General features: G+C 45.0%; 2 protein-coding genes across 2 annotated transcripts in view; both read right to left on the bottom strand.

The window, feature by feature from the left end:
* Positions 1-21,297, bottom strand: part of LOC144496746 (butyrophilin subfamily 1 member A1-like) — a 284,881-nt gene that overhangs the window by 66,249 nt on the left and 197,335 nt on the right.
* LOC144496741 (carnitine O-acetyltransferase-like) overlaps positions 1-21,297 on the bottom strand; it is a 56,638-nt gene that overhangs the window by 9,043 nt on the left and 26,298 nt on the right. Inside the window, exons 6-11 of the mRNA XM_078217253.1 lie at positions 15,817-15,991; positions 14,783-14,961; positions 12,360-12,460; positions 10,330-10,449; positions 7,479-7,601; positions 5,551-5,686 (exon numbers count right to left, since the gene is read on the bottom strand). Of these exons, the coding sequence (XP_078073379.1) occupies positions 5,551-5,686; positions 7,479-7,601; positions 10,330-10,449; positions 12,360-12,460; positions 14,783-14,961; positions 15,817-15,991 (834 nt within the window). The remainder of the gene's footprint in view (positions 1-5,550; positions 5,687-7,478; positions 7,602-10,329; positions 10,450-12,359; positions 12,461-14,782; positions 14,962-15,816; positions 15,992-21,297) is intronic.

The following is a 21,297-nucleotide window of genomic DNA, read 5'->3' on the forward strand; positions in this document are numbered from 1 at the left end:
AGGGTCAGTACCAAGATCAGAGTGAGGCTACCCAGTGAGTATCAGTAAAAGGATCAGTGAGTGAGGTTCTCCAGTTAGTGTCAGTACCAGGATCAGTGAGTGAGGTTCTCCAGTGGGTATCAGTACCAGGGTCAGTGAGTGAGGTTCTCCAGTGGGTATCAGTACCAGGGTCAGTGAGTGAGGTTCTCCAGTGGGTATCAGTACCAGGGTCAGTGAGTGAGGTTCCCCAGTGATGTGTCAGTACCAGGATCAGTGAGTGAGATTCCCCAGTGAGTGTCAGTACCAGGATCAGTGAGTGAGGTTCCCCAGTGAGTGTCAGTACCAGGGTCAGTGAGTGAGATTCCCCAGTGAGTGTCAGTACCAGGGTCAGTGAGTGAGGTTCCCCAGTGAGTGTCAGTATCAGGTTCAGTGAGTGAGGTTCCCCAATGAGTATCAGTACCAGGGTCAGTGAGTGAGGTTCCCCAATGAGTCAGTGCCAGGATCAGTGAGTGAGGTTCCCCAATGAGTCAGTACCAGGATCAGTGAGTGAGGTTCCCCAGTGAGTCAGTACCAGGATCAGTGAGTGAGGTTCCCCAATGAGTCAGTACCAGGATCAGTGAGTGAGATTCCCCAGCGAGTGTCAGTACCAGGATCAGTGAGTGAGGCTCCCCAGTGAGTCAGTACCAGGATCAGTGAGTGAGGTTCCCCAGTGAGTCAGTACCAGGGTCAGTGAGTGAGGCTCCCCAGTGAGTCAGTACCAGGGTCAGTGAGTGAGGCTCCCCAGTGAGTCAGTACCAGGGTCAGTGAGTGAGGCTCCCCAGTGAGTCAGTACCAGGATCAGTGAGTGAGGTTCCCCAGTGAGTCAGTACCAGGATCAGTGAGTGAGGCTCCCCAGTGAGTCAGTACCAGGATCAGTGAGTGAGGCTCCCCAGTGAGTCAGTACCAGGGTCAGTGAGTGAGGCGATTCCAGTGTACTCCCTCAGTGGGACAGAGCTGTCTAAGGGTGCTGTGAACCTGTAATAAATATCAACAGAAAACAGTGCCATCAGTCTTTAGGAAGCACAATCATGCACGGACCTCAGTCCCCAGAAACATTTGTTAATTGAGCCCTGACTTTCCACCCTGGATTGAGACTGCAGCTGAAGGATAAAGTCCGCCTGACGCTCACTGGGGAACCTCACTCACTGACCCTGGTACTGACACTCATTGGGGAACCTCACTCACTGACCCTGGTACTGACACTGGGGAACCTCACTCACTGATCCTGGTACTGACACTCATTGGGGAACCTCACTCACTGATCCTGGTACTGACACTGGGGAACCTCACTCACTGACCCTGGTACTGACACTCACTGGGGAACCTCACTCACTGATCCTGGTACTGACACTCATTGGGGAACCTCACTCACTGATCCTGGTACTGACACTGGGGAACCTCACTCACTGACCCTGGTACTGACACTCACTGGGGAACCTCACTCACTGACCCTGGTACTGATACTCACTGGAGAACCTCACTCACTGATCCTGGTACTGACACTCACTGGGGAACCTCACTCACTGATCCTGGTACTGACACTCACTGGGGAACCTCACTCACTGATCCTGGTACTGACACTCACTGGGGAACCTCACTCACTGATCCTAGTACTGACACTCACTGGGGAACCTCACTCACTGATCCTGGTACTGATACTCACTGGGGAACCTCACTCACTGATCCTGGTACTGACACTGGGGCACCTCACTCACTGATCCTGGTACTGACACTCATTGGGGAACCTCACTCACTGATCCTGGTACTGACACTCACTGGGGAACCTCACTCACTGATCCTGGTACTGACTCATTGGGGAACCTCACTCACTGATCCTGGTACTGACACTCACTGGGGAACCTCACTCACTGATCCTGGTACTGACACTCACTGGGGAACCTCACTCACTGATCCTGGTACTGACTCACTGGGGAACCTCACTCACTGATCCTGGTACTGACACTCACTGGGGAACCTCACTCACTGATCCTGGTACTGACTCACTGGGGAACCTCACTCACTGATCCTGGTACTGACACTCACTGGGGAACCCCACTCACTGATCCTGGTACTGACTCATTGGGGAACCTCACTCACTGATCCTGGTACTGATACTCACTGGGGAACCTCACTCACTGACCCTGGTACTGACACTGGGGAACCTCACTCACTGATCCTGGTACTGACTCACTGGGGAACCTCACTCACTGATCCTGGTACTGACTCATTGGGGAACCTCACTCACTGATCCTGGTACTGATACTCACTGGGGAACCTCACTCACTGACCCTGGTACTGACGCTCACTGGGGAACCTCACTCACTGATCCTGGTACTGACTCACTGGGGAACCTCACTCACTGATCCTGGTACTGACACTCACTGGGGAACCTCACTCACTGATCCTGGTACTGACACTCACTGGGGAACCTCACTCACTGATCCTGGTACTGACACTCACTGGGGAACCTCACTCACTGATTCTAGTACTGACTCATTGGGGAACTTCACTCACTGATCCTGGTACTGACACTCACTGGGGAACCTCACTCACTGATCCTGGTACTGACACTCACTGGGGATCCTCACTCACTGATCCTGGTACTGACACTGGGGAACCTCACTCACTGATCCTGGTACTGACACGAATTGGGGAACCTCACTCACTGATCCTGGTACTGACTCATTGGGGAACTTCACTCACTGATCCTGGTATTGACGCTCACTGGGGAACCTCACTCACTGACCCTGGTACTGACACTCACTGAGGAACCTCACTCACTGACCCTGGTACTGACTCACTGGGGAACCTCACTCACTGATCCTCGTACTGATACTCACTGGGGAGCCTCACTCACTGATCCTGGTACTGATACTCACTGGGGAACCTCACTCACTGATCCTGGTACTGACTCATTGGGGAACCTCACTCACTGATCCTGGTACTGACACTCATTGGGGAACCTCACTCACTGATCCTGGTACTGACACTGGGGAACCTCACTCACTGATCCTGGTACTGATACTCACTGGGGAACCTCACTCACTGATCCTGGTACTGACACTCATTGGGGAACCTCACTCACTGATCCTGGTACTGATACTCACTGGGGAACCTCACTCACTGATCCTGGTACTGACACTGGGGAACCTCACTCACTGATCCTGGTACTGACACTCATTGGGGAACCTCACTCACTGATCCTGGTACTGACACTGGGGAACCTCACTCACTGATCCTGGTACTGATACTCACTGGGGAACCTCACTCACTGATCCTGGTACTGACACTCATTGGGGAACCTCACTCACTGATCCTGGTACTGATACTCACTGGGGAACCTCACTCACTGATCCTGGTACTGATACTCACTGGGGAACCTCACTCACTGATCCTGGTACTGATACTCACTGGGGAACCTCACTCACTGATCCTGGTACTGATACTCACTGGGGAACCTCACTCACTGATCCTGGTACTGATACTCACTGGGGAACCTCACTCACTGATCCTGGTACTGACACTCACTGGGGAACCTCACTCACTGATCCTGGTACTGACACTCACTGGGGAACCTCACTCACTGATCCTGGTACTGACACTCATTGGGGAACCTCACTCACTGATCCTGGTACTGACACTCACTGGGGAACCTCACTCACTGATCCTGGTACTGACTCACTGGGGAACCTCACTCACTGATCCTGGTACTGACTCACTGGGGAACCTCACTCACTGATCCTGGTACTGACTCATTGGGGAACTTCACTCACTGATCCTGGTACTGACTCATTGGGGAACCTCACTCACTGATCCTGGTACTGACGCTCACTGGGGAACCTCACTCACTGACCCTGGTACTGACACTCACTGAGGAACCTCACTCACTGATCCTGGTACTGACTCACTGGGGAACCTCACTCACTGATCCTGGTACTGACTCACTGGGGAACCTCACTCACTGATCCTCGTACTGATACTCACTGGGGAACCTCACTCACTGATCCTGGTACTGACTCATTGGGGAACCTCACTCACTGACCCTGGTACTGATACTCACTGGGGAACCTCACTCACTGATCCTGGTACTGACACTCATTGGGGAACCTCACTCACTGATCCTGGTACTGACTCATTGGGGAACTTCACTCACTGATCCTGGTACTGACTCATTGGGGAACCTCACTCACTGACCCTGGTACTGATACTCACTGGGGAACCTCACTCACTGATCCTGGTACTGACACTCACTGGGGAACTTCACTCACTGATCCTGGTACTGACTCATTGGGGAACCTCACTCACTGATCCTGGTACTGACGCTCACTGGGGAACCTCACTCACTGACCCTGGTACTGACACTCACTGAGGAACCTCACTCACTGACCCTGGTACTGACTCACTGGGGAACCTCACTCACTGATCCTCGTACTGATACTCACTGGGGAACCTCACTCACTGATCCTGGTACTGACTCACTGGGGAACCTCACTCACTGATCCTGGTACTGACTCATTGGGGAACCTCACTCACTGACCCTGGTACTGATACTCACTGGGGAACCTCACTCACTGATCCTGGTACTGACACTCATTGGGGAACCTCACTCACTGATCCTGGTACTGATACTCACTGGGGAACCTCAATCACTGATCCTGGTACTGACACTCATTGGGGAACCTCACTCACTGATCCTGGTACTGACTCATTGGGGAACCTCACTCACTGATCCTGGTACTGACACTCACTGGGGAACCTCACTCACTGATCCTGGTACTGACACTCATTGGGGAACCTCACTCACTGATCCTGGTACTGACACTGGGGAACCTCACTCACTGATCCTGGTACTGACACTCACTGGGGAACCTCACTCACTGATCCTGGTACTGACACTCACTGGGGAACCTCACTCACTGATCCTGGTACTGACTCACTGGGGAACCTCACTCACTGATCCTGGTACTGACACTCACTGGGGAACCTCACTCACTGATCCTGGTACTGATACTCACTGGGGAACCTCACTCACTGATCCTGGTACTGACACTCACTGGGGAACCTCACTCACTGATCCTAGTACTGACTCATTGGGGAACCTCACTCACTGATCCTGGTACTGACACTCACTGGGGAACCTCACTCACTGATCCTGGTACTGATACTCACTGGGGAACCTCACTCACTGATCCTGGTACTGACTCATTGGGGAACCTCACTCACTGATCCTGGTACTGACACTCACTGGGGAACCTCACTCACTGATCCTGGTACTGACTCACTGGGGAACCTCACTCACTGACCCTGGTACTGACTCACTGGGGAACCTCACTCACTGATCCTGGTACTGACACTCACTGGGGAACCTCACTCACTTATCCTGGTACTGACACTCTTTGGGGAATCTCACTCACTGATCCTGGCACTGACACTCACTGGGGAACCTCACTCACTGATCCTGGTACTGACGCTCACTGGGAAATCTCACTCACTGATCCTGGTACCATAATGCCATTTCCAAAGACAAAGTACCTCCTTTTCTGGATCATCCATAGTTTTCACAAACTCCAAGGAATCTGCAGATGATGACCGGATTACATCTGTGCGTCCCAAGTGAAAAGTCCTCATTGAAACGCTCTCACACGTAGCACACAGCTCCTTGTACATCCTACAAGTGGCAGTAAAGAGGTGTAACATGAGATTCATGGGGATGTTTGAATAACCAGCCAGGTAGATTAACAAACCCAGGCTTCAAAGCAAGGCCAACATTTTGAACTTAGTACCAGATAGGTGTGGGGCTTGCTTGCAGAAAATGAAACCACAATCTGTACTTTCAAACAAACTCCAAATTTGCCCTGAACACAATTCCTACCCAATTTTGAAATGAAACATCAGAACAATCCTAGTAAAGTACAGATACTTAACAATACAGCCTCGATGTTTCAACTATTAGAGCTGTTTGATGTTACCAGGCAGGAAGTCTTATTCTACACTGGATGTGCACATAAATGTGACCCTGAGGAATTTCATGTGTTTGTAGGAACATAGAAAATATAAGCAAGAGTAGGCCATTCGGCCCATTGGACCTACTGTGCCATGAAATCTGATCATAGCTGATCCTCTATCCCAACGCCTTCCTCCTGCACTCTTCCCATACCCTATCTTTTCCCAAAGGTAGGGGGTCTAAAACTAGCGGGCATAGGTTTAAGATGAGAGGGGAGAGATACAAAAGGGTCCGGAGGGGCAATTTTTTCACACAGAGGGTGGTGAGTACTGGAACGAGCTGCCAGAGGCAGTAGCAGAGGCGGGTACAATTTTGTCTTTTAAAAAGCATTTAGATGGTTACATGTAAGATGGGTACAGAGTGATATGGGCCAAATGTGGGCAATTGAGACTAGCTTAGTGGTTAAAAAAAAAAGGGCGGCATGGACAAAATTGGGCAGAAGGGCCTGTTTCCATGCTGTCAACCTCTGACTCTACCCCTTGACACATTTAGGCCAGGATTTTCCAGCTGTTCAGTGTTGTGCTGGTTGGTACAGAGTCAAGGTCATCATTTGACTGCATTTGTTCTACAATAGCAGAGTGAAAGTTTTGAACCATTATGCACACTAAGTGAAATTAATATGTGCAGGATTCATGGCTCTCGCTTTCAAGTAGCCTGTAAATCCTGGATTAAAACATTAAACAGAAAATATGTTTCACCTGCCTCTATGAACAGTTGATTAAAAAGTCACGTAAGTTCTGAAAATGTTGAACAAAATTTCAAACAAATGTAACTTTAAAGCAGATTCAGGGCGGTATTTTCCAGCTACGTTCGCCCCAAGACTGGAAAATTGCACCCTAGTTCAATGGACCTTTGCATGGTCCATGCCCCACCTGCTACGATTCACATGGCGAGCAGGATGGGAAAATTCCAATCCCAGTCTTTGGAGAACCCGAGTACAGTTTATCAGGAAGGCGGCAAAATGAGGAGATTAGTACAACTCCTAATTGCCATCCAGTTCCAATAACCTTTGAATGAACCTTGAATCTGGAGTGCATCAAAGCAGTAACTGAATTCGCAGTAGCTTCATAAGGTTAAATTCAAAATCTCCAGGGGCAGCATGGTGACACAGTGGTCAGCACTGCTGCCTCACAGCGCCAGGAACCCGGGTTCAATTCTGGCCTCGGCTGACTGTCTGTGTGGAGTCTGCACGTTCTCCCCATGTCTGCATGGGTTTCCTACGGGTGCTCCGGTTTCCTCCTTCACTTGAAAGATGTGTGGGTTAGGTAGATTGGCCATGCTAAATTGTCCCTTAGTGTCAGGGGGATTAGCAGTGTAATATGTGGGGTTACGGAAATGGTGCTTGGGTGGGATTGTGGTCAGCGCAGACTTGATGGGCCGAATGGCTTCCTTCTGCACTGCAGGGATTCTTTGATAACAATGGCCTGAGTATTTTGTTTCACCATGGAGTACGTACCTGAAGTAGGCCAGTTGTAGTGCCATCTGAACAAAGCAGTCTGGACTCATTCCACGGAGTTTGGGAAAGTCTTTGCCAAAGTTCCTATAGGTGAAGCAGCTGATGTCCAAGTCATTAACTAAACTGGAACAGAAATACAATTTCAGCTGACTCTGTACTTTACAAATTCTACAACAGTTTTCTAATGAACAGCTGTGCTCAACTTAAGATTCAGATGATAAAATAAAAAGTTAACCTTAGTTCAGAACGCATGAGCAATCCTTTTGTGTGGTTTCTATCCTCCGCTGCCACTCATCATCCCTACTCGTTGTTCCTTCACTGTTGCTGGGACAAAATTCTAGAGCTCCCTCCCAACAAAGCACCCCATTTGATTGGCACCCCACCCACCACTGACGCACAGTAACAGCCACATTAACCCATTTACAAGATGCACTGCAGGAACTCACCAAGGCTCCTTAGGCAGCACCTTCTAAATCAGCAACCTCTACTAATAGGACCAGGGAACACCATCACTTGAAGGCTCCACCCAAGTCACTACCATCCTGACTTGGAAATAAATCGCTCTGTTCCTTTACTGCCACTGGGTCAAAATCCTGGAGCTCCCTCCCTAACAGCATTGTGGGTGTACCGACACCTCAGGGGTTGCAGTGGGTTCAAGGGGCAATTAGGCATGGACAATAAGTGCTGGTCTCGCCAGCAACATCCACACCCATGTATGATTTTTTTAAAAATCTGACCTTGTCAGTGACACCCTCAGCCCAAGAAATTAATTCAAAATGTGTTTAATATGTCTATTCTTTTTCTTAATCTTAAAAAACAACTTAATTTTTACAGGGGGTGCAGTTTGCAGAACTTCCCAATGGTGAGCAGTTCAGGCTGGGATGATGGTGAGTTTTAAAGTTAGAGTTGGATCCTTGTGCAATGCTTTCTAAACCAGCATTCAAACCTGTGATTGGTGCTGAACTTATGTTCAAAATTTTGTGGGTTTTTTTGTAATGGTTTCTCTGGGTTTTAAAAATTAATTTACAGAATGTGGGCATCACTGGCTAGGCCAGAATTTATTACCCATCCCTAATTGCCCATCAGAAGGGGGTAGTGAGCTGCCTTCTTGAACTGTTCCAGTCCCTGAGGTGTAGGCATACCCTGTTAGGAAGGGAGTTCCAGAATTTTGACCCAGCGACAATGAAGAAATGGCAATATATTTTAAGCTTTATACTCTGGGAATAAAAAAGAAACCACCCAAACAAGTTGAGACTCCAATCAACAGATTCTGGACAAACACTCCAAGGATTCGATTTCCTTCGAGCAGGGCAAAATCATTAACATGTTACTTTACAGGCACAATTATAATTTCACCAGTACTAGACAGGCAAAGGAAATCTCCTCCTTTTGGCTTAGGTGCATTCAGGAACATGTTATAGAGCAGTGATGGGCAACCTAGGCCAGTGAGTGGGCCACATGAGTAGCCCTCCCTCATCTTAGTGGGCTGCAAGGTTGAAATCAGGCTTGTTCATTAATCATGACCCCATGAATAAGATTAAATACATGCCAAATATTTCATAACGAGTTATAGAAAATGTTTAATCACTTAGGTATTAACAGAACAAACATCAGCTTCAAATGGTAATATTTACACTTTGAACACAGAGGGAGCACAAAGTTCTCACAATCAATGTAGTGTGCAATCAGCACACACCTCAACTGACAATGGGTGGCACGGTGGCACAATGGGCAGCACTGCTGCCTCACAGCGCCAGGGACCCGGGTTTGATTCCGGCCTTGGGTCACTGTCTGTTTGGAGTTTGCACGTTCGCTCCATGTCTGCGTGGGTTTCCTTCAGGTGCTCTGGTTTCCTCCCATAGTCCAAAAACATGCAGATTAGGCGGATTGGACATTCTAAATTGTCCTTTAATGTCCCAAGATGTAAAGGTTAAGGAGATTACTGGGGTAAATTTGTGGGGTTATGGGGATGGGGCAGGGGTTGAATCCAAGTAAGATGTTCTGTGCAGACTCGATGAGCCGAATAGCTTCCTTTTGCACTGTAGAGATTCCATGAATGAACTCTATGAATATCTTACCCATGTTTGACATGCATGCTATTTCCGTCATTTCAGTAGGAAAAAAACTACACAGATGGAAATTGGTTGAACGTGGCAACTTTGCGCGTGGGCAATGGTTAACAAAGTATCTTGTGGACAACACTCAGAACCCAGATGGTCAATATGTGAGTTCCAGATTCCCACCACCTTCTGGATGAAAGGTTTTCCTCAAATCCCCTTTAAATCTATTGTATCTTACCTTAAATAAATGGCCCTTGGTTATTGATCCCTTTACTAAGGGGAAACGTACTTTCCTATCTGTGTCCTTCATAATTTTTTAATATCTCGATCAGGTCCCCCCTCAGTCTTCTCTGCTCCAAGGAGAACAACCCCAGCCTAACCAGCTTCCCTCTTAGCTCAAACTCTCCAGCCCAGGCAGCATCCTGGTGAATCTCCTCTGCACCCTCTCCAGTTCAATCACAGGGGATTTACTTCATTGCACAAGCCTACTTGTGACAATAATAAATCAACTTAAATCCTCCCTACAGTGTGGTGATCAGAACTGCACACAGTATTCTAGCTGTGGCCTAACGAGTGTTTGACTCCACTGAACAGGTTGGACACTCAGAATCCATATTTAGAGAGAATGAAGAGTCAAAACTAAATTAGGGAGAGATATATAAATAAACCAACAACTGAATTCGATGATTCTATGAATAGTGGCCACTAAACGATTCAATTTTATTTTGCATTAATTGCATCCAATCCCATAAAAACGACACACATTCCGAATTGGCAGCTGCAATACTCACATGTCCAGGTTCTGTTTGGCATGCTCAATGTCCCTCTTAATCTCTGGAGTGATGTAAAAATAGAGCTTCTTGGGTAAAGGGAGAGGAATCATGGGAGCTCGAACTGTATCTGGGTCCTTACTATAAATGTAATACATGAATTCAAAACGTTTAATCTTCTATAAACAAGAAGGCTGATTCAAACAAAAGCATGGCACCAACGTTTCTGCAATATACACAGCTAGTTATATTTATTAATCACATATTATATTTATTATATTCCTCATCTCAGTCCTGGCAGAGGTGAAGTCAGCCTGTGTGAGGGAACTGGTTACAGCTGCTGTTTACAGCTCAGTCAGTGGATGTGTTACTTTCATTCCAATCAGGGGGAGATGGAACTCACCCCATACACTGCCTTACAACTGGTTCTGTTCCAAATCTCACCCTGACTTTGCAGTGCACCATCCCTCCCCACTACCTCTATCAAAACACTAGCCAGCAACTTAAATGTACAACCTTCCATTTAGAGTGTTGAGACCCACAATGAATGAATCATAAAGATGTACAGAGTTTACTGATACATTTCTTACTGTAAAAAGATTCATTGGTGAGATTTTCCGGCCGCGCTCGCCCCGAAACCAGAAAATCCCGCCCGAGATCAACAGACCTTTCCATGGTCTGCCCCTCACCCGCTCTGATTCCCGCAGCGGGCAGAATGGGGAAAATTCACCCCGTTATATTTAGCAGATCAAACTGATTTCCAAAAATAATCTGAATAAAAATTTCTAAATGTTTGGCTATTTTTACATTACATTACTAAACAAGTGACATGTTTATTGCTAAAATACTGTATAAAACTACTGAGGGGGATTCGATCATCTGTATGTCTGCAGGTTGGATCGAAACAGATTGCAAACAAAGATGGAGAAAATTTGGGTCCAGTTTAACACCACGTAGTAATTCTTCAGGAATGCCAGTTCATGTCCCACGTTAAGACTTAATGGTTTCTGAGAAATTAATAATGATCCCTTAATACACTGATAGTGGGATGAACCGGTGTCAGCTGTGGTTCAGTGGTTAGCCTCCTGGTTGTGACAAAAACAGAAAACGCTGGAAAATCTCAGCAGGTCCGACAGCATCTGTAGAGAGAGAATAGAGCCAATGTTTCAAGTCTGGATGACCCTTCGTCAAAGCTGCTCTTTTGGAGCTCAATTGCTTTTGCCAAATATGGTAGGAAAATCCTGGATACCAGAGATAGAGAAGGTTACAAAAGGGTCCAGTACACAGGTGTATAGTTTCACAGGAGAAAGATTAAACAAAAAAACAGAAAGAAAGTTATTTTTATTGCACAACATGATCCGAGTAGAAAATTTGAATATTATTGTGATCACTCTAATGGCCATTGTGAAATATTTTGTAAATGTTCTTTTAGATATTTCATGAATAAAGAATATTTTTGCAAAGAAGAAAGAAGTCAGACCTGAACAGACCAGGATTAATGTTGATCCACGTTCAAGCTGCTGGGTGCAGTGAAGGCTGTGTTTAAAATATCACCTGGTTGTTAATATTGCTTTATTACTTCATAAATTCTCTTAATTTATTGCAGCAAAACCCCACCAAAATTCTGCCTTATCCAGAACCCAAATAAAGCTCCAAGTCATTTACAAAATGATAAACATGACATTTCTCTGCTGTTATTCTGAATCATCGATCTTTGTGCGTGCACAGAGCAGGCATTGTGCATGTTCAGAACTTGGGTTATAATCTCTACCTGCTCCAATGCTCTCCGAGACTCACTAGTTTTTCCAGCACAACTGCCCTTTTGCTCACGCTTACAGTAACCCTTGTACCTCTCCCTCCCACTGTGGGATGTCAAAGTGTCCCTTGAATACTACCCAAGAGTTGGTCACCCTGTCAACATCATTAACAGTAAATATTAGTCACTTACGTTAAGACAATTCTCTGTCATCTGCACGCTCTCTCAAGCACAGATGGTAAGGGAAATAACATTTTAAATAAAAAGGGCTTGACTTGGCACTGCACTTTCTTACCAATAATCTAGAACGTGGTCCAATATGGTGGCAATGGGTGGGCCATCGGCAGAAGACTGTTCATAAATAACACCACAGGATCCATCCTCGCCAACAATGAACTGTAATGCAATCAGATACTCTTAGATACCCAGCTACAAGGGTTTTAGTTGGAGATTAAATGAGCTGTTGATTTTTTTAAATCATTAAGGTATGATTAACACCAGATAAAATTTGAGCAGTTAGTTTTAATCCAGAATCATAGGGATATAAGAAGCCACACTGCTTCCTCTTCAGAGCAGATATCCTAACAATATGGGAGCCATTTTGGGTACATAGTGGAATGGTTTCTGCATTGAAAGAGCTTCCCACTATGTTCAAACTCTCCATGGCAGGTTGGGAAATTAGGTTCATTGAGTCTGGCCATTGTGGGCAGCCACCAGAGAAGGACTGACCAGGAACAAAGGCAGAGAACTGGAAAGTTCCACAGGCTCACTGGGAAAGAAAGGTGCCATTTCAATCTGGTCGGACCTACATTTGACTCGGTTCCCACTTTCAGGTTAATGATCTTTTATTTAAAAACAAATCAGGAGGAGAAGCAATGGCACAGTGGTATTGTCACTGAACTCTTAATCCAGAGACCCAGGGAAATGCCCTGGGCACTCGGGTTCAAATCCCACCACGGCAGATGTGGAAATTTGAATTCGATAACAATCTGAAATTAGAAGTTGAAGGTTGATTGTGAAACCATCGTCGATCTCATAGAATCATAGAAACCCTACAGTGCAGAAAGAGGCCATTTGGCCCATCGAGTCTGCACTGACCACAATCCCACCCAGGCCCTATCCCCATATCCCTACATATTTACCCGCTAATCCCTCTAACCTACGCATTTCAGGACACTAAGGGGCAATATTTTAGCATGGCCAATCAACCTAACCCGCACATCTTTGGACGGAGGGAGGAAACCGGAGCACCCGGAGGAAACCCACGCAGACATGAGGAGGATGTGCAAACTTCACATAGGCAATGACCCAAGCCGGGAATCGAACCCAGGTCCCTGGAGCTGTGAAACAGCAGTGCTAACCACTGTGCTACCATGCTTCCCACCGTGCTGCAGTGCTAACCACCGTGTTACCGATCTGGTTCACTAACGTTCTTTAAGAAAGGAAATTTGTCGTCCTTACCTGGTCAGGCCTACATGTGACTTCAGATTCAGAGCAAATGTGGTTGACTCTTAAATGCCCTCTGAAAAGGCCTAGCAAGCCACAGTTCAAGGGCAATCAGGGATGGGAAATAAATGCTGGCCCAGCTAGTGACACCCACATTCCATGACCAAATTTATATCAAAAGGACAAAGGCAATAAATGTGACCAGGGCAACATTGCACATTTCCTGGGAACAAAGAATATGTATCTCCTGGACTTTCTGAACATCTCTTGTCAATTATTGTCAATCTTCCTCTGCATTCTCTGCTCTTTTTCCAAAGAGCTGACTTTTTTTATTATTATTTCTGAGGATGTGTTGCTGACTTGGCCAGCATTTATTGTCCAGCCCTAATTGCCCCTTGAAAAGTTCCAGCCTTAGGGCATTACGGTGGCACAGTGGTTAGCACTGCTGCCTCACAGCGCCAGGGACGCAGGTGCAATTGCCGGCTTGGCTCACTGTCTGTGCGGAGTCTGCACGTTCTCCCCGTGTCTGCTTGGGTTTCCTCCGGGTGCTCCGGTTTCCTCCCACACTCCAAAGACGTGCTGGTTAGGTGCACTGGCCGTGCTAAATTCTCCCTCAGTGTACCCAAACAGGCGCCGGAGTGTGGCGACTAGGGGATTTTCACAGTAACTTCATTGCAGTGTCAATGTAAGCCTTACTTGTGACACTAATAATAAATAAATAAAAATGGTGGTAAGCTGCCTTCTTGAACTGCCTGCAATCCACGTGGTGTAAATACACCCACAGTGCTGTTCGGGAGGGAGTTCAAGGATTTTGACCTGGTGACAGTGTAGAACGGTAAGTCAGGACGGTGAGTGATTTGGAACGGAATCCTAACCCTAACCCCTCAGGATCGCATATGTTTCAATCAAGTCGATTAAAGTCAGTCCCAGCACCAGATTCATGGTGAAACTGCATGCACTTGGTGAAAATAATGTGCACCACAGAGGAACCAATATCTGTCAGCCGGGTTAGATAACAGATGGAATTCACTTATCTAACCTCTCACACATGCAGTAATCATGTAAACTGAAGACATTTCACATACAAAAAACATTGAGCTCCCAAAGGATAGATCTCCCAGTGTTAGATTCGATATGGAATTTGACTCCTTTAAGCCTCTGTAAACAGTGATACTCAATGTTCTTTCATTATGGAAACCATTCCACTCGGGGTACTAAGCAAGTGCGTCTCTTGTTCTGTGAGAAAGGTATAATGGTTTCAGTCTGTTGTACCTGCAGGGTTTTGTCAAACCATCGGTTGCCACTGTTTGAGTAGCTTCCTCCACCATGCAGCATCTGAGCCGCCATACGGCTTGTGTACTTCTCCTCAGAGATCTTCAAGACAGGAGAATCTAGACACACGGTGAAAATACTCTTCTGAATGGCCCGCACGGACTCTCGGTTCAGTTTGTCTGAGGGAGATATCAATCACAGCGTTACAGAAAGGAGAGGAAGAGAAAAGCATTACTGAAAGCAACGCGAGAAGGCCATTCAGCCATCTGTGCCTGCTCCACCTTTTCACCAGAGCAAGGGGAGTATGTACCACAAAAATCTGTCAGTGTTAGCCTAAAAGATTCAATCAACTCCCAGCATCCACACTATTTGTGGGGAGCAAGGGGAAAGAGTTGCAGTCTTCAATAATCTGCCTCTAATTGTATCAGTTTTAAATAACTCCGCACTGAGAGTTATCGGGCGAGATTTTCAAGTCTCGCCCACCCCCAGAGCAGAAATTCTCGCCCGAGGTCACCATGGTTCATCAAATTGTCCGGTCCACCCACAATTATTCTCATCATGTTTCCCGCGGTGGATGGGACCGGAACATTTACCCCAATGGGGCAGCACGGTGACAGTGGTTAGCACTGCTGCGTCACAGCGCCAGGGACCCAGGTTCGATTCTTAGCTTGGGTCTGTGTGGAGTCTGCACATTCTCCCAGTGTCTGCATGGGTTTCCTCCGGGTGCTCCGGTGTCCTCCTACAGTCCGAAAGACATGCTGGTTAGGTGGATTGGCCGTGCTAAATTCTCCCTCAGTGTATCCGAACAGGCGCCGGAGTGTGGCGACTAGGGGATTTTCACAGTAACTTCATTGCAGTGTGAATGTAAGCCTACTTGTGGCTAATAAATAAACTTTACTTTAATATGTGAATGTTTTATAGAAAATAAAAGTGAAGCATGGAATTACAAACTATTCCGTTATTTTTCAAAATTTAGTATATAAAAAACCAAACAGATGCATCTCCTTTCAACACTAATCATTGCATGACTCTACCTTTCATGAGTGTATTGTAAGCATGTCCCCAGGTGTTCCTGTGGTCACTGGTGAGCACTCCCAGTGGCTCCTTGTCCGTTTTCCAGGAGAGATTCCTGATTCGCTGCAGTTGCATGTGAATCTGATCCACGGTTAGAGGGGAGCCATCACTGTTGTACACATCCAGGTGAAAGAACTGCAGGAGGAAGTAGCAACCAAGTTTAGTGACAACCAAGGGCAGAGAAATCCAGAGACACAGGGCGGAATTTTCCCAGAAATCGGCAAAGGATGAGAGCGGGTGGAAAAAAGCAGCATTGAAGCTGCTGACAGCAATGATGGCTTTCTCCGCCGTACAGTCCCACGCTTAGAAAAAACACATCAAGGAGTGACTCCATTGACATATCATCGGCCATTCATTCAGCAATTTAGTCCATTGAGTGGCACATTCAAAGGCTGCACCAGCACAAAGGAGTTGACCCTGAAGCTCTCCCAGCCCAACCACCACCCACCCACCCACCCAACATTGCCCCCAGTACTTCAGTGTTCCCATCTGAGAGCATTGAAAACTCGCACTGTCCCTGGCAGAATTACACTGCAATACTGTCAGAACCACCAATAATCTGCACTGAATTACACTGCAATACTGTCAGAACCACCAATAATCTGCACTGAATTACACTGCAATACTGTCAGAACCACCAATAATCTGCACTGAATTACACTGCAATACTGTCAGAACCACCAATAATCTGCACTGAATTACACTGCAATACTGTCAGAACCACCAATAATCTGCACTGAATTACACTGCAATACTGTCAGAACCACCAATAATCTGCACTGAATTACACTGCAATACTGTCAGAACCACCAATAATCTACACTGAATTACACTGTGACACAGTCTCAGAATCACCAATAATCTACACTGAATTACACTGTGACACAGTCTCAGAATCACCAATAATCTACACTGAATTACACTGTGACACAGTCTCAGAACCACCAATAATCTACACTGAATTACACTGTGACACAGTCTCAGAACCACCAATAATCTACACTGAATTACACTGTGACACAGTCTCAGAATCACCAATAATCTGCACTGAATTACACTGTGACACAGTCTCAGAACCACCAATAATCTACACTGAATTACACTGTGACACAGTCTCAGAATCACCAATAATCTACACTGAATTACACTGTGACACAGTCTCAGAATCACCAATAATCTACACTGAATTACACTGTGACACAGTCTCAGAATCACCAATAATCTGCACTGAATTACACTGTGACACAGTCTCAGAACCACCAATAATCTACACTGAATTACACTGTGACACAGTCTCAGAATCACCAATAATCTACACTGAATTACACTGTGACACAGTCTCAGAACCACCAATAATCTACACTGAATTACACCGTGACACAGTCTCAGAATCACCAATAATCTACACTGAATTACACTGTGACACAGTCTCAGAACCACCAATAATCTACACTGAATTACACTGTGACACAGTCTCAGAACCACCAATAATCTACACTGAATTACACCGTGATACAGTCTCAGAACCACCAATAATCTACACTGAATTACACTGTGACACAGTCTCAGAACCACCAATAATCTACACTGAATTACACTGTGACACAGTCTCAGAATCACCAATAATCTGCACTGAATTACACCGTGATGCAGTCTCAGAACCACCAATAATCTACACTGAATTACACTGTGACACAGTCTCAGAACCACCAATAATCTACACTGAATTACACTGTGACACAGTCTCAGAATCACCAATAATCTACACTGAATTACACTGTGACACAGTCTCAGAACCACCAATAATCTGCACTGAATTACACTGTGACACAGTCTCAGAACCACCAATAATCTGCACTGAATTACACTGTGACACAGTCTCAGAACCACCAATAATCTGCACTGAATTACACTGTGACACAGTCTCAGAATCACCAATAATCTGCACTGAATTACACTGTGACACAGTCTCAGAACCACCAATAATCTACACTGAATTACACTGTGACACAGTCTCAGAATCACCAATAATCTACACTGAATTACACTGTGACACAGTCTCAGAACCACCAATAATCTACACTGAATTACACCGTGACACAGTCTCAGAATCACCAATAATCTACACTGAATTACACTGTGACACAGTCTCAGAATTACCAATAATCTACACTGAATTACACTGTGACACAGTCTCAGAACCACCAATAATCTGCACTGAATTACACTGTGACACAGTCTCAGAACCACCAATAATCTGCACTGAATTACACTGTGACACAGTCTCAGAATCACCAATAATCTGCACTGAATTACACTGTGACACAGTCTCAGAACCACCAATAATCTACACTGAATTACACTGTGACACAGTCTCAGAATCACCAATAATCTACACTGAATTACACTGTGACACAGTCTCAGAACCACCAATAATCTACACTGAATTACACCGTGACACAGTCTCAGAATCACCAATAATCTACACTGAATTACACTGTGACACAGTCTCAGAACCACCAATAATCTACACTGAATTACACTGTGACACAGTCTCAGAACCACCAATAATCTACACTGAATTACACCGTGATACAGTCTCAGAACCACCAATAATCTACACTGAATTACACTGTGACACAGTCTCAGAACCACCAATAATCTACACTGAATTACACTGTGACACAGTCTCAGAATCACCAATAATCTGCACTGAATTACACCGTGATGCAGTCTCAGAACCACCAATAATCTACACTGAATTACACTGTGACACAGTCTCAGAACCACCAATAATCTACACTGAATTACACTGTGACACAGTCTCAGAATCACCAATAATCTACACTGAATTACACTGTGACAGTCTCAGAATCACCAATAATCTACACTGAATTACACTGTGACACAGTCTCAGAACCACCAATAATCTACACTGAATTACACTGTGACACAGTCTCAGAATCACCAATAAACTACACTGAATTACACTGTGACACAGTCTCAAAACCACCAATAATCTACACTGAATTACACTGTGACACAGTCTCAGAATCACCAATAATCTACACTGAATTACACTGTGACACAGTCTCAGAACCACCAATAATCTACACTGAATTACACTGTGACACAGTCTCAGAATCACCAATAATCTACACTGAATTACACTGTGACACAGTCTCAGAACCACCAATAATCTACACTGAATTACACTGTGACACAGTCTCAGAATTATCAATAATCTACACTGAATTACACTGTGACACAGTCTCAGAACCACCAATAATCTACACTGAGTTACACTGTGATACAGTCTCAGAATCACTAATAATCTACACTGAATTACACTGTGACACAGTCTCAGAACCACCAATAATCTACACTGAATTACACCGTGACACAGTCTCAGAATCACCAATAATCTGCACTGAATTACACTGTGACACAGTCTCAGAACCACCAATAATCTACACTGAATTACACTGTGACACAGTCTCAGAACCACCAATAATCTACACTGAATTACACCGTGATACAGTCTCAGAACCACCAATAATCTACACTGAATTACACTGTGACACAGTCTCAGAATCACCAATAATCTACACTGAATTACACTGTGACACAGTCTCAGAATCACCAATAATCTACACTGAATGACACTGAGACACAGTCTCAGAATCACCAATAATCTACACTGAATTACACTGTGACAGTCTCAGAATCACCAATAATCTACACTGAATTACACTGTGACACAGTCTCAGAATCACCAATAATCTACACTGAATTACACTGTGACAGTCTCAGAACTACCAATAATCTGCACTGAATTACACTGTGACACAGTCTCAGAATCACCAATAATCTACACTGAATTACACTGTGACACAGTCTCAGAACCACCAATAATCTACACTGAATTACACTGTGACACAGTCTCAGAATCACCAATAATCTACACTGAATTACACTGTGACACAGTCTCAGAATTATCAATAATCTACACTGAATTACACTGTGACACAGTCTCAGAACCACCAATAATCTACACTGAGTTACACTGTGATACAGTCTCAGAATCACTAATAATCTACACTGAATTACACTGTGACACAGTCTCAGAATCACCAATAATCTACACTGAATTACACTGTGATACAGTCTCAGAATTATCAATAATCTACACTGAATTACACTGTGAAACAGTCTCAGAACCACCAATAATCTACACTGAATTACACTGTGATACAGTCTCAGAATCACTAATAATCTACACTGAATTACACTGTGACACAGTCTCAGAATCACCAATAATCTACACTGAATTACACTGTGACACAGTCTCAGAATCACCAATAATCTACACTGAATTACACTGTGACACAGTCTCAGAATCACTAATAATCTACACTGAATTACACTGTGACACAGTCTCAGAACCACCAATAATCTACACTGAATTACACTGTGACACAGTCTCAGAACCACCAATAATCTACACTGAATTACACTGTGACACAGTCTCAGAATCACCAATAATCTACACTGAATTACACTGTGATACAGTCTCAGAATTATCAATAATCTACACTGAATTACACTGTGAAACAGTCTCAGAACCACCAATAATCTACACTGAATTACACTGTGATACAGTCTCAGAATCACTAATAATCTACACTGAATTACACTGTGATACAGTCTCAGAATCACTAATAATCTACACTGAATTACACTGTGACACAGTCTCAGAATCACCAATAATCTATACTGAATTACACTGTGACACAGTCTCAGAATTATCAATAATCTACACTGAATTACACTGTGATACAGTCTCAGAATCACTAATAATCTACACTGAATTACACTGTGACACAGTCTCAGAATTATCAATAATCTACACTGAATTACACTGTGACACAGTCTCAGAACCACCAATAATCTACACTGAATTACACTGTGACACAGTCTCAGAATCACCAATTACCTTCTCAGACTAACATTCTAATTACTATCAAAACCCTCTCAAATCCGGGGACAGTAGAATTTGGAAGGAGTTACTACCATTCAAGATGTAAAGCCCACCAATTCTACACACCCAAAGTATATTCTAGTGCTTCCAATATTTTCCTTTCTTCCCCTGAAAGGGAGGAGGAAGATATTTTAAAAGGATCACTTTTGCAGTTCTCATAAAGCAACTTAGCTCAAGATCACCATCTACTGGCAGCAAATGACAAACATGCCAAAGGGACGAATTTTACTATTACAAAGTGAACAGTGTAATCCCCGGCAGTGGCTGTTGTTGACATGTGGAACTTTAAGTGAAACCACCTTAAGTAAATCAGATTTTCCTGTTTTACAACCAATGTAAATACTTTAGTTATGGTCTGTAGAAACTTTCTTGTCACAAAAGTAACGTTATGCCGTGGCAA

The sequence above is a fragment of the Mustelus asterias genome, chromosome 8, assembly GCF_964213995.1.
Source record: "Mustelus asterias chromosome 8, sMusAst1.hap1.1, whole genome shotgun sequence".
Lineage (NCBI taxonomy): Eukaryota > Metazoa > Chordata > Chondrichthyes > Carcharhiniformes > Triakidae > Mustelus > Mustelus asterias.